The 14,585-nt window shown below is 39.4% G+C and overlaps 1 protein-coding gene across 5 annotated transcripts; it reads left to right on the top strand.

Moving 5' to 3' along the window:
• The first annotated feature begins 2,510 nt into the window (after positions 1 to 2,510).
• Positions 2,511 to 14,255, top strand: LOC121295322 (monocarboxylate transporter 4-like). Of its 5 annotated transcripts, none has more exons than XM_041219806.1 (6): positions 2,512 to 2,957; positions 7,543 to 7,619; positions 9,163 to 9,399; positions 9,539 to 9,682; positions 9,911 to 10,690; positions 10,986 to 14,255. In XM_041219806.1, exons 3-6 carry the CDS (start codon positions 9,177 to 9,179, stop codon positions 11,264 to 11,266), a joined length of 1,428 nt encoding a protein of 475 aa, XP_041075740.1. In that variant the 5' UTR covers positions 2,512 to 2,957; positions 7,543 to 7,619; positions 9,163 to 9,176; the 3' UTR covers positions 11,267 to 14,255. The 5 variants fall into 5 exon arrangements, with proteins under 5 accessions (XP_041075743.1, XP_041075740.1, XP_041075741.1 ...); XM_041219807.1 differs by lacking the exon at positions 2,512 to 2,957 and adding an exon at positions 3,020 to 3,118 and having other exon boundaries at positions 9,167 to 9,399; XM_041219805.1 differs by lacking the exon at positions 2,512 to 2,957 and adding an exon at positions 3,020 to 3,118.
• Positions 14,256 to 14,585: the final 330 nt, after the last annotated feature.

Here is a 14,585-nt window from a genome sequence, read left to right as displayed (position 1 = left end):
AATATATATATATATATATATATATATATATTATATATATATATAATATATAGCAATTAAAAAATGAGTCAATTAATAAAATCTAAGTGTTTTATAATTATCATCACCAAATCAGCAAAACACTCTTCCCCATTTTTCCCCAGGTATTTTCAGTTTCCATAACACTTCACTTGAATGAGTTGGCCAACAATTGGGATGCACAGTACCAGCCTGTTCTTTTAAACTATTATTTTTTACAATATTTTTTAATTGGATAACTGTTTAACATGTGTAAGCAGTCAAAGGGTTAACCAGGGGATTTTTTTCTTACCAATAGGAGGAGAAGAGAAGGCTTCAAATACACCAAAATACGCCTTTTAGATTTCCTTACAGGCCTACTTGTTTTTCATAATGTTTTTATTCTGGTTGCTAGTAATCTATGTTTTCTTTTATTTTGTAGGAATGCTGTGTACATTATCTATGTGGATTGTCTTTTAGAGGTATTTGCCCAATGTTTGGTGTTAACAATGAATGCATTATTTTTGTATTCTGTATTCTCTTAAAAATCAATTGGATTATTATTTGAAGAAATATGTTTTGAGATATTGTCTGACAGCATCCAAGTTAATGCTATAACAGTTTTGTCATTAAACTGGAATTGATTATTGCATGTGTATTGAGAGGCTGTGTAATGGCTTGCCTCTACTGTTATGTATTTATACTCTTATGAACCTATCAAACATTCTTCTACTTCCTCATGATGCAAATTATTATAAAATTAATGTAACCTGATACACATGGAGCGGCAACTGTTTTTTATCCTCACCTGGGTGATGAAACACTGCAGCAATTGTCTATTGCACACTCAGTGAGGTGGTACAAACTGGTAATATCTGGTAGTTAAAATCTGGAACACCAGTTGAGTGTCAGTTTTGTAAATTATATACAAAGACTACATGTCACTGCTTCAATTTATAGCCACTCTTTTCGTTGGTTTAGAGAACTGAAACTATCAATTCATCTGTCTGACTTTGGACTCAAGGGTAAATGTGTGTGTGTGTGTGTGTATGTTTATATATACAAACACTCGGTTTGTTATAACTGAAGACCTGCCTCATGGAAATGACAGCTTGCCTGATGAAGCATGTAAATAAGTGTTGTTTGCTATGAAGCTATTTGGATAAGTGAAATGGGTTAAGAATTAAAGGGTTGTTGTCCACTACTCTCCAACACGCTACTCATTAGCAACACCTATTGGTAAAGGTGAGAATACCGGTTTGTTTAAAATATATACAGCTTACCCAACTCTGCTTGGTCATGGTAGTCTACATGCCGGTGATACAGTATTATATTCCAATGGTCTGGCTATTGTATATATTAGTTGAGTGCAGTTAGGGTTTTATCTCATTTAGTAAAGTCATTTTGATGGGTTTGCCATAGTAACCCTTCATGCATAAAGCTGCATAATTAACCGAATTTGCCAATGAATGTGAATGCTTTGTGAAACAATAGGGACAGTTTGTGTGCTCTCAATAATTGAGGCCTGGAGGTCCAGGTGTCCAGATCAACATTACAGTGAGGCCCATTAATTGCAATTAAATCTGCCACTTATGTAGCTGTTATATAACTAATTTAAAATGTAAGAGCTAACATGAGCCTTTGACCTCGGGGGGAAGGGGTTACACTATGACTTTGGTGGACATTATTATTAGCTTGCATTATAGATAAAAACGGCAATTACATTGAAAACAAGTATATACTGTTTCAAACATTTTGTAAATCCACAAAAAAAATGAGGTAGGGATGCATTGTTCTGCCTGCCCATTTTAGCACCTTGCAGATGGATAGCTCCTGGGTGGACTGCTTTTCATTGCAGATATATGGTTATCAATAAGGACAGGGCATTAAGGAAGTGAGTTTAAAAGAACCAGCCGGATGTGAACGACTAGAGCTGTTTCCATCTGGTGGGGTTTCAAACAATCAGAATTAAGAAAGGACAGGCATAGAATCCCTGATCACTAAGTTATATAGTAAAGTGGCCATTGATAAGATGTTGACTGATGACATCTTCACAGTACACAAACTAGAATAGGTCATGCTTTTAGACCTCAACTCTGTCTCACAGATAAAATGGCGTCGTTTTATAATATTGCTGAGCCAGTATGACTTGTTTTTAAGCAAAAAGTAAGAGGGCGTGACCATAAAATGAACTGAATTGCATCATTTCCCTGTTCTAAAAAAAAGTTACACCAAAATAGGAAATCCTATTGTGGAACGAAAACATGCGTACATAAATTAGTTTATACCGGAAACTTTTTGTTTTGTTTTTGTTTGTTTTTTTGTACTTACACTGTTTTAGAGTACCCCCAATGTTTGCGTCTATAGGTACAATTTACAATCCTTTTTTTTTTTTTTTTTTTTAATTTAGTCAGTGCCTATTTGAATTCAAGACAATTGATATAAGGGGAAGCTGAACCATTAATAAGTTATAGACATTACATAACAGAAATGTACAGTAATCGTCATCGTTTGTTTTCATGTATGTAAAATAACATTAACAGACATTAATTTTACATTACTGTCCCTACTGTGTTGTCAATTCGGCTCAGCAGAACCCCGTATTTGAATGTTAGGACATACAAGGCAACAAATTGACAGTGTGCTTCTTCTAGAATGGGCTTCAGAACTTTATACACTGCCAAAATAGGATACTAAAGGAAACTGCTTGATAGAACTGGACCCTCCCCGTTGCCAAATAATTGCAGTGTCAGTGACAATGCATCTGATCCGAACGGTTCAGAAAGCACGCTTGCCATTCCCTCACTGAAGCTGGAACCTGGACGAAACAGCGCCCCGGCAGCACTGTGCATTCGGAACCAAAGCAAACAGCACCGTTCCGTCAGGTAACATTGGGACTTTACTGCGCGGCACTGTGCTGCAAACAGGAATGAATAAAATACCGCTTGGTAAAGTCACAGGTGAGTCATCTGGAAATCTTCCCCACTATGACAAGTTCGTCTCTGGATAGGGAGGGCGTTTCTCTTCTCAGAATGACGTTTATTTTATCAGACGAGTCGATGTAAACGTGATAATATAGTATATATTTAATGCTGGAGAACCACGGATCGAGCATCACAAGGTAAGTGATACTGTTTTTTACACTTGCGCCTACCAGTTACGATCATTTAAACCAGGTTTCTGACAAAAGAAAGACATTCTGCTAATAGGATTATTGTAGTATTTGTAGCTTATTAATTCTAGTTATATGATTTTTACGAACCTTATATAATGTATCATTGTGGAACCGATGTAAATAGTATACATAAACCGACTAGTTGGAAAATATACAATATTTACTGTTAAATATGTTGTTGGTGATTAATTGCCTTCATGTCAATTCATTGTATAAGTATGGATAGCCTTCAGATTTATTTAAACAATAACAACAAAGTAAAGTATAACTTTTGAATGCTCCGTTTGTTTTACTGATGGTCTTAGATCGCTTAAGGAGTTCTGCATGTATAGCTCACATGTGTATTGCATTTCATTTTAAATATGAAGGTGTAACAGGTAATAACATCATAGAAATCGTTGTGATTACGTACGTAAGTATACCTCAGGGCTGTGGACTTTCTTTTCGCCTCTGATGTGTATTTATTATAATGACATGAGAATGACTTCTGGAAATGGAGCGCTAGTATATTTAACCACGTTTTAGTCTTGAATGTGGAGCTTACTTCTGACTGAAAAAAATATATAGGGGGAATAAAAGGGATATGAGAACAGGAGAATTAGCGCAGAAAAGTGATCGCTTAGATCATATTATTATAGATGAGTTGTTCAGCCACACACTTGGATATGTGTGGGGATTGAGTTTACGATAACAGGTGGTGGAACACCATAAAGAAAACCACAACCTACTTTCATCCTCCTTGGTCTTTGCAATACTGAAATATTTTGTAATAAACATGATTTATATAATATATACAGGCTTCGATCTTTAAGACATCTCGAGTGCAAACAGTACAGAAGAAGAAAACTCAAATGGGACAATCGCCTCCTGATTGTAACCGACTAGCACAAATCTCATTGCTGTAATAATATTAAAGTTCGTTGCCGTGCGAAACGGGGTGCTTTCAGATCATCTTTCTGACATCATACACAAATATAGCACAAACGCTGCAGGGTATATAACTCTAAATGAGAGAATGTGTTGTTGTAAAGAGGGATAAGTCATATACCTCAATACGCTATAAGTAAATAAAACACGAATTATTTGGTCCCTGCTTGACTTAGGAAGGGGGGGTCACGTTGATGCATGTATTTGGAAACATGTAAAGACATTATTTATTTCAACCGCAGCTTGGGATTTCTATAGCCGTACTTGACTGGCAAATAAATAAAATGTAGTACCGTTTAATTACACCCGCGGCCATTTCAATCGACGTATTCTGCAGACCAAAAACGACATGTTTATTCCAAGGGGAAAAAAAAAAAATGTTATTAACATTTGCTTTTAGTATGGTCGAGCCTGATAGTGCCTTTGACAGGATATGGTCTATTTAAAGAATGTATGTTGGCGACAGTGTAGCTTCTTATCATCGATGGCAGTGTAACACGGTATTTATATTTATTGGGTGTTAGCACATTATTTTTACACCTATGTATTCTCAACAAGTATTAGGCCTATAACTATTTACCTTTTTTGAGCACATTTTTCTTTAGTTTATTTTTTTAAGTTGATGGCACTTAAGCAGCGTATTATAGAGCTCAATAAGGGTTCAATTGAATGATTTGTAACGGTTGAAATGCAAGTGTCCCGTTCCCCAAACTTCGCTCTCGGTAGATTCAAAAGCCAGCTGTTCAGAATCGGTGTCGAGAGCTGCTTCGCCTGATACTGCGTGTTGGGCTTGAAGGTTCCTGTTCCTGGTCTGACACTGTGTATTGATGACTAGCTGTACCCGTGACTGTACCTCTTCTTGAGTGTGCTGGGTCTGCTGATCTCGCTTGAATCTACGCCCTGCAGTTGAAAGAACAGAGCAACCGAGGGAAATGCGGCGAAAGATTTAACTGCACTTTGGGGGCCAACAGTGAGGAGGGAGTTGTAGGAGGGGAGTCCCCAGGACCGAGTTCAATCAGTAATCAATAAATCAGTTACCACCTGGCCACATTCCACTTTCTCAATTAACTAATTAGATAATTAACCAATTCAACATGCAGTGCTGCGTGGCTGCGCAAAGGTGGCCATATTTTCTAAGTGTGCAGAGCCTTTGTCCTGTCACAGGTTAGCTACAAAAGACTATACTGTAACTTGGAACAAATGCATACTGTATCACTGAACCAGCAGGAGTCAGCTGATACAGTAGGTCAATATGAAAATATATGAGAGCAATGATGGAACTTCTGAATCTCTGTGTATAATTGTGAAGGCTGTGTGAGCCCCTATGACCTTTAATCCCGGATATCATTGCAAGTACAGGAAGTGAGTCAGACTGCCATTGTTAATGTGGATACCATTTTGGTCTCATGTAGCAGCAGTCCTGTAACCCCAGCCCATTTCCACATCAATCCTGAATGTCTATAATCCTCCAACAACTGTCTGTACCTGGCTTTGAAAACCCCAGAGTTGAATATTTGCGTTGGATAGGTTGGTACACTTCCTGTGTATGTGGGTGTGAACTTGGCTGCTTTTGAAGAGGAAATGAGTTGAGAAAAAAACGTTGGCTATTGCAATCTCATCAGTGAACCTGGCATTATCTCTATAATATTGGTCTTTTCAGGACTGTCCCTGAGTAAAGTAATTTACAGTAATACAGGGTGCATTTCTGAAATGGGCAATACTGTGTAGTAATGCTGAAACTATGACAATCATTTGATTTGAGTGGAAGTCTGGGCTGGGCTATAAAACCCCAGTCAATTAATTGTTTGAGAGGTAAAGGCCAACAGTGAGGAGGGAGTTGTAGAAGGCAAGCAAGCATGTTTTTTTGTTTTAGATTATTATTTATTTTTATTTGATTTATTAGCCTAACAGGCTTTACCTCATGATAAACCTTATGTTTGGGCTGGGTTCATTGGAACTAGGTTTTTGTTTTTTGTCTTTGGATTTTGAACGCTTTACTGCATTTGTGCCTCTTCTGTGTGGGTTGAGTCCATTCTAACACTGATGGTAATCCCATAAACCTTGCATTCATTGTGCAGTCATGGTCCTGCTCTGAACATGTATTCCTAGCATCTTTATTGGTATATGTTAAGTTGGCCTAGAGCCATTTCAAAGCCATGTGACAACAAACCATTGACGTGCAGTTCCTGTGTTTTTGCTATTGCAGTTTGAAGATGACAAGCATATTTATCCTGTTCCTTTCAGTTGTCTTGTGGTCTAATGTCCACACAGATGCAGATTCATTTTTTAGTGATGTCCATTTCATTTGACAAGTCACCCTAATGTGTAACTGAAATTAGACACTGGCGCTTGTATAAAACTGATATCATTAGTTATCTTAAATCTAGACTGTGAAGTAAGAGATATATGTAACTTTCATAATTCGTTATCCATGACCATTAGATTTACCATAATGTGTCCTATAAACATGTGTATATATTGCCATTACTTGTACCAGTCTAACACCTTTGATGAGCACCAACATGGATCTCCAAACAAACCTATAACTTCCATTGTAAAAATATTGAAGATCCTGCAGTGCTTCAATCTTTCAGTCTCCATTCGAAGTGTCCAACAATTTTACAGCATTTATATTCTGTCTTATTGTTCACTCTGCTTTCTCAAACATTCTTTATAGTCCAGTTGGTTTACGTTCTCCAGTATGGCTGTATAGAGCCTCGTCTTAAACCTGCTTGGCAATACTTCCATCCAGCAATGCCCAATAGGCACAATTCTGTTAGCACTTTAAAAAAGTTACACATCTGTTCTAGCACGAACCTTGGCTAAGACTATTTGTGTACTAATCTGTTTATGAAACAGTGTAGGGCACTGTACCTTTTAAGTCTGTCACTAAGGGGCAGCAATAATCCATTTTTGGATTGGAGACTGCCGTGGCATAGAGAAGAGAATGCTGAGGGACTCTAAATGTCGTAGGAATCTTTCAAACCCCCACCGTTTGCACTGTGAGCAAACAGTGTGTCATTCAAAATGTTGCTGCCTTGCTTGCTACAGAGATTAGTTGGTAAACCTCCTGAGCCTGACATGTTCATGCCCACCCTGTTTGTAGATATGTACAATAAGAGTATCCTCAAGGATTATAAAACCATTCCCCTTTTGAAAGCTGCTTTAATCTCAAGCGAGGGGAAATAGTTGCCACAGTCTGATCAATGTAATCTGTGCTCTGTTACAGCTGCCAAGCCACACCAGTGAATCTGGTTTAGTTATGATGGGTGGTTGATTGGAAGCGTATAGCGGAAGCCTGAAACTCAAAACAGTAGTGTAGACTTGCTTGCCCCAAAGAGGGACCTGATTACTGTTAAATGGATGGTTAGATTTGGGTGCATGCCATATGTTTTGGAGTACTTCTGCTCCTTGTTTAATTAAATATACTGTTGGTCTTCCAGATCTGGTGACTGGTATACCGTTTGCAGGCGACAGGTCAGATCTGCTCTAACTGTACATATACAGTGGAGTGCCCCAGGTGAGTGTGATCTAGGATACTGGTCAATCGGTATAGGTTTGTATTCATATCACTTTTTTAGCAGTTAGTAAAGTATTAATATGTGCAGATAAGGAAAGTTTTTATAATCCATTCTTGCATTGCAATATTTCAGTTAACGCACATGATTTGTGGAAAAGATTAAGTCAAGATGCACCTTCTGTGTCAAGTTCCGTAACCTTGGACTGCTTTGCTGTTGAGTGAGTGTGTCTGCATTACTGTGCGTCTCTGGGTTAGGGTAAAGAGAAACCTGCTTGTGTTCAGCGCTTCAATCTAAATCTGTTTTACGTTTGGCATTTGTAAGTGTTAAGAAATGGTGACCCTGGTGAATCTGTTAATTCGGTACCAAATTATTTTTTTTCTCTTTAGAGGTGATGCAAGGTCATTAAATCACAGCCATATAAAGTATAAAGGCTGCTACAAACTTACAGACTAGAGGGGGAAGTGGGAAGAAATACCCAGAGCTTTGAGAAAGGTCATTGCTGTTAGAAAGGTGAAAGCTTTGTGTGTGTACATCTCAAAAGAACAGGATATTCCTGTTGTGTAATTTCTATTGCCATATATGTTGAAATATCGCTTCCAATCTGTTGCATTGGTTGTGATTGGTCATTTGGTTGTGAAAGTATCTTGTTGCCCAGTGAGAAAACACATTGCATCTGGTGTGTAGCGGCCTTTGAACGTGGAAAAAATGTTTATGGCAAGAAACTGTCCTTTTAACAGAAGACATTAGAGGGCATCTGTCTTGATTTTGCATTTGTGGATCTTGAAGTGTAAATGTAGAAAAGGGTGCTCAATTGACGGCTTGTTTCTGTGAAGTGTTTTGTTTTGTCAGACCTATTGTTTTATTTATAGCTAAAGCGCAAGCAATACTTTCATACCCGGCATTACTGTATGTGTGTGCTACCCCTTCCTGGCCTGACATCGCCACATAAGCCAGACGGTTCACAGGGAGTAAAGGGGTCTGTGCTTCGCTGGAAACCAGATTGCCATTGTGCTAAAAGATCAACAAAATAGCGAGAGATTCATGTGTTTATCATCTAGTGGCACTACTGTGGAATAAAAAAGGAAATGAGAGTAAGCACCTGCTGCTTGGAGGCTTTGATTATGGAAAGCTTGGACCTTGATCACAGATCTGCCTGCCAAACTGGTGTGCGTTGCTATGGCCATTAGACAAACAACCTCTGAGGGATCTTTTTGCTATAGCAAGGGCAAAGAGGTCATTTTGTGTTCAAACTAGCGGCTTTGCTTTATTTGTGTGTGTGTGTAATATATCTATCTATCTATCTATCTATCTATCTATCTATCTATCTATCTATATATATATATATATATATATATATATATATATATATATATATATATATATATATATATATATATATAAAATTCTCTGAAATGGCTCTGCGACAGTAGCTCCATGCCTACATTTAAAGTGATATGCCACCAGAATGTCCAAATTGTCTGGATTGTCCAGCTATCTAATTGGTTTCAGTTGTACCACACTATGCCCCTTTCTGCCGCCCAGGTAGCAGTTGAATCATGGGAGGTGCTGCTGTGGATGACTGCCCCACCGGAGTGAAGGCCCCGGATGGGGGGTGGGGATGGGCGGTCCTCTGCGGTTGCTTTGTCATCACAGGATTCTCATACGCCTTCCCCAAGGCGGTCAGTGTGTTCTTCAAGGAGCTCATTCAAGAGTTCGGAGTAGGATACAGTGACACCGCATGGATATCCTCCATTCTGCTGGCCATGCTGTACGGGACAGGTAAGCATAATGCCAATATGATCATTGCAGCTGTCTTCTGGTTGACCATTAGAAATTCCCTGGCAATTCAGACCATCTAATTATTTAACTTATAGGTGCCATCATATCTCCCCTTAACACCTTCCCTGTCTCTCTCCAGGCCCCCTGTGCAGTGTCCTGGTGAACCGTTTTGGATGCCGTCCTGTTATGATGGTAGGGGGGCTTTTCGCCTCTTTGGGAATGATTTTGGCATCCTTTGCCACCAGCATGATTCAGATCTACCTCACCACTGGTGTCATTACCGGTAAGCTCTGCTACACTTCCGTTGCCATCACAAACCTGATTATGATCAGTCAAGAAATTACTTGGAATGTATTCCCAACATCTGATCGCTTGTATTTTCATGCAGAACTTCAAATGTGAGACTGAACGGTAGTAATGTGAATTGTTCGTGTGGTTGTACATCTTATTGCAAGCTCACACAGTAGATGTAACAAAGCATTTTGCCATGAGTCTCTGTTTTTGGTTCCAGGTTTGGGGCTGGCCCTTAACTTCCAGCCCTCGCTAATCATGTTGAACAGGTACTTTGACCAGAAGAGACCCCTGGCTAATGGGCTGTCAGCGGCAGGAAGCCCTGTGTTTCTGTGCTGCCTGTCTCCATTGGGGCATGTTCTCCAGCATGAGTTTGGCTGGCGTGGGGGCTTCCTCATCCTGGGGGGAATGCTGCTCAATTGTTGTGCTTGCGGGGCCCTCATGAGGCCACTGGAGCCCCCCGAGAAGCCGGTAGACCAGGAGGAGCAATCCAGCAAGGTGGTTGAGAAGAAGCCGAAGAGAAAGCTGCTTGACTTTATGGTCTTCAAAGACCGGGGCTTTTTGATTTACGCAATAGCGGCCTGCATCATGGTCCTGGGTCTCTTCGTGCCGCCAGTATTTGTGGTCAGCTACGCCGTACACTTGGGTTATGAGGACAACAATGCTGCGTTCCTGCTCAGCATCTTGGGATTTGTTGATCTCTTTGCCCGGCCCATATGCGGGATCATTGCCGGGCTCAAGTGGATACGCCCACGCTGCGTCTACCTCTTTGCCTTTGCCATGGTCTTCAATGGAGTGACGGACTTGGTCGGATCGATGTCTGTGGACTACACACACCTGGTGATCTTCTGCGTCTTCTTTGGTATGTCCTACGGCATGGTGGGAGCACTGCAATTTGAGGTCCTCATGGCCATCGTGGGCACAAAGAAATTCCCCAGTGCCATTGGCCTGGTTCTGCTTATGGAGGCTATGGCTGTCTTGGTTGGACCACCTTCTGCAGGTAAGACTTTGAATAGGTGGTTTGGCTTGAAAAGCAGGTGGAAAATTGCATGCAGAAAGTTTTAGTGAAATGCCTGGTGAAGGGGGAGGGGCACAGATTCATCATGCACTTAACGTTGACAGCACTTTTCTATAGTTAAAGCATATCAAGCAAAGTAATGCAACTTCTAATTAAGCAAATTTTAATTTACCTTAAATACCCAAGAATTATAGGATTTTTGTTTACCCTTTTGCGGTTGTATGCAATATTAACCAGGTTTTTTAAATTGGTATTTTCCTTTTATTCCTCCCTCTAGGGAAGTTACGGGATGCTACACATAACTACATGTTTGTGTTCATGCTGGCTGGAGGTCAGGTGATGCTGTCTGCCCTGGTTTTGGGCTTTGGGAACTACTTCTGCATCAAGAAGAAACCAGAGGAGCCCATGAAGGAGGTGGATGCGAGTTCAACGGAGATCGAGTTGCTCAGGAAGCGAGTGGAGTCCAGCTTGATGCCCTCCAGCGAGGTGGAGCAGTTCCTGAAGGAAGATACTGAAAAGAACGGCGAGGTGAAGGTGAACCCGGAGACATGCGTGTGAACACACTGAGAGAAGGAGCAAGCTTGGGGAGGGGAAAAGACTTCAAATATTTGTAGATTTTTAGGGGCGCTATAGTTTTACATTAGGGCTGTGCTATATTAAAACAACAAACATTTAAATCTTAACGGAAGGTCAACTGAAAATACACTGGATTTGGACTGTTAATGTTGTAAGAACAAATATTTAACTGTTGATCAGAACTCATGTCCATCAGTCACACCAACTATAGAGAATTTAAATTTTGTGATCAGTAAAATGCTCAAGCTACTTCTGAATTTCCACTGCAGCACCAGTAGAACCAAATCATTGCCATGCCATGCCACGACAAAACCACATGGGACAAATCTTTTATAGCTTCATCGTACCACCAGAGCACTGCCTTGAGTACGGTCTTACTGCTGCTCATTTTGGGAGCAGTGGCACACACAAGTGCAGATTTTTGTCTGTCTGGCATCTTGCCTCTCTAGAGCCGCTATAGCCGTGTACCTTGTCACCTGCCTGGAGGCCCATATAAATGTGAGTGTTATGCAAAGGGTCACCAAGAAAAGATGGAGAAAAAAATGAGTGGATTGATTTTGTTTGAATCTGCATCATCTTTAGCGATGAGATGCTTCAAACTATTCGCCACTTGTTGTGAGATTCTTTTCATGGAAACTGGATTTGGATAGCTTGCACTTTCCCAGCCCTCCTTGTGCCAGTTCATTACCCGTTTTGTCTAGAGACGAGTTTGCTTTTACCTATCGTTTTTTCTTGTGTGTCTTTTGTAACTAGTGTTTGACAAAGTATTTTGAATCTTTCACCCTCTATGCTTTTTGTTTTAAATCATTGGTCCAATTTCAAAAATGTGTCGTTTTCATTTTTTTATTTTTGAATTTCTCTCCCTTGGCAGTTATTTGAACATGATCTGCTGTAAATTGTCACACGCATATTCATTAACTTGTCTCTTGTGAGAGATATTTTGGTTGCACAGAAAATACTAAGAGGTGAATTGCATTCAAGAAATGTACGATCGAATTTAGTATGGCAAGCCACTCCCAGTTTCTGTTTTAATGTTTCATGATTTTAAAACCCTGTTTCACCAAGTGAAAGGTAGTGTTTTAACTTCCAGGCTCGGTCAAACAATGACGGTATTGTATGTTTACCAATCCAGTTTGTATTGATTTGTTTCTATATGCAGTATTAGAAATTTAAAACCTGAAATGGGAAATTTGGTTGTTAAGGCTTGACTGATTCAGTTATAGAATTTCTAAAAAGAATATATTTTCCTGTCTAAGAGCAGAGACTAGATATCCGTGGGACTTGGGAAGTAATACAAGGACACAACGAGGGATAAAATGCATTTTATTTTGCGGCAAAGCATGGTCTCATTCTTATTCCATTTTGTTTCTGGAATATAGGAACTGGATACCTATTTTAACTGCTGTGTTCATTTTCACTGCTTTCAAAGACAAATGACAAGCAGCTATTTCACTTCTGATGGGGGGGGTGGGTGGTGGCATGATCTTTAGTATGTTCATCCCATTTTAAAACCTTCTGCCCAATGGTGACATCTGCTCGAAGGATCAGGGATGGACAAGTAATGGCCAAGATCCTCTCTAGTTAAAAGTGGCAAGCTGGAATCCTGAACAGTATTCTCTATCGCACAGTGACTGGTGTCGATCAGCCCTCTCCAGTCCACGTCTGTCTGTTTTAAGCTCCTTGTGCTGAACAATATGTTTGAACAGTGTGCATTCATCAAACTCCCCCTTGGCTGTCAGAAGAATACTGAAATGAACACCGTGATGTTTTAAAGCTTACTTTTTAAACTGATTTTATTTAGTGAACAGTTTACTATTTCAATTTTCCCCTTTCCTTTCCCCTTAGCCTTCGCCACAGTTTCCTGCAGTTGAAATCAAAACGGAAATGTAATTGTAAAGGATGCTTAGTAGATAGAAGTAAAATACTCTGTCTTGAAATGCAGAGGGAGGTTATATGTTAAGGATACTGCAAAGATTACCAAAGATGTGCCCGTGCCCCACAATACTTTTCTATGCTGCTTTGCATATATTATTTGATTTTGGCTTTCATCCAGCCTGCAATAAGCTCTGTCTGATTTTTGGGGTAAAGCCAACGAGTCAAAGTATGGTTTGCTTCTTGCGTAAGAAGTTTTTTTTTTTTTTTTTTTTTAAACACACCCTTTCTGTTGACCCCACTATGCGGAACTGTTTCTTTCAGATTAAAAAAAAAAAAAAAAAAAAATCCCAGTGACACTGCAGTTTGCTTTGGCTTCCTGCTTGGTTTCTTTGGAAAGGATTGTTTTTATGGGGACTGCTCTTTGAAAGATTCTAGATAGAACAGCAAACAACTGGATCTGTCCTGAGGTCTGTTTACATTTCTGCAGACTCCAAGGGAGGTATCCTAACATTTCTCCAGATGTGTATATAAATAACACACGTGTGTGTGACTCCTATGGTCCTATATTACTTGTATCCATACATTCTATAGAATATAGTCTGTACATTTTAAACTTTTGTTACCATTATGAAACCAGGTGGGTCCTAAAATTATTAACAAGTGTGGTATGACTTTTGTTTGTGAGCAGACATGTGTCTAATGATTCTTCATGTGGGGTAAACCTTCTGGGATCACTGCTACAAAAAGCAATAAATGCAAGCTCAAATGCTAGCAAGTTTTTCATGTTAGAAAAAACAAACTTTGTACATGAACAAAATACATATATGTGGGGGTGTTTTTTAATTTAGACACTCTGTTTTTACAAGCGCATTAACCACCCTTTTGGCCAGTAAAGAGTTAATCATTTCTGGACCCCTTCCCTTTGTTTTGAAGGGAGGAATACTGTTGTGTGTTGTCAGATTTTAACTGGTGTGTTTTTTATTTTTTTCTACACTGTTCTGTGGATGCACTTTACCATCACCCCTGTACAGAACTGTATTTTTAATACATGCTTTTATAGTGACCTGTTACAAGTGAAATAAATATTTATTCTGTTGAATTGTCAGTTATTCCTTTTATATATATATATATACTTTTAGCTCTTTTAATCTAAGAGGACACATTGAAAACTGTGCTCTCCAGACTCCTGGTCTGTTCCCTATCGCTAAGCCACACTATAATTCCTGGTACTTCTGTGAGTTATCAACAGCTGGAATACAAACTGTATAATAAACCAGTATTTTCCCCCACTGGTGCTACAGTCATCAATTAGGTTTTGTACTTTTGTGTTTGCTCTCCCAGTGAAGTGTTCCAAGCTAAGTCCTCTCAAGGTTTTTTTTTTTTTTTTTGGTTTTTTTTTTTTTTTTCTGTTCTGAAGAGCGCTTTG

The sequence above is a fragment of the Polyodon spathula genome, chromosome 20 (assembly GCF_017654505.1).
Source record: "Polyodon spathula isolate WHYD16114869_AA chromosome 20, ASM1765450v1, whole genome shotgun sequence".
Classification (NCBI taxonomy): domain Eukaryota; kingdom Metazoa; phylum Chordata; class Actinopteri; order Acipenseriformes; family Polyodontidae; genus Polyodon; species Polyodon spathula.
This window is presented reverse-complemented; position numbering and strand designations above follow the sequence as displayed.

Bases quoted from the DNA above. Each gene is read 5' to 3' on its own strand.
- LOC121295322 (XM_041219809.1), top strand. From the start codon at position 9,177: ATGGGAGGTGCTGCTGTGGATGACTGCCCCACCGGAGTGAAGGCCCCG. The intron at 9,683-9,910 runs GTAAGCTCTGCT...TTTTGGTTCCAG, and splicing joins CACCACTGGTGTCATTACCG to GTTTGGGGCTGGCCCTTAAC. The intron at 10,691-10,985 runs GTAAGACTTTGA...TCCTCCCTCTAG, and splicing joins GGTTGGACCACCTTCTGCAG to GGAAGTTACGGGATGCTACA.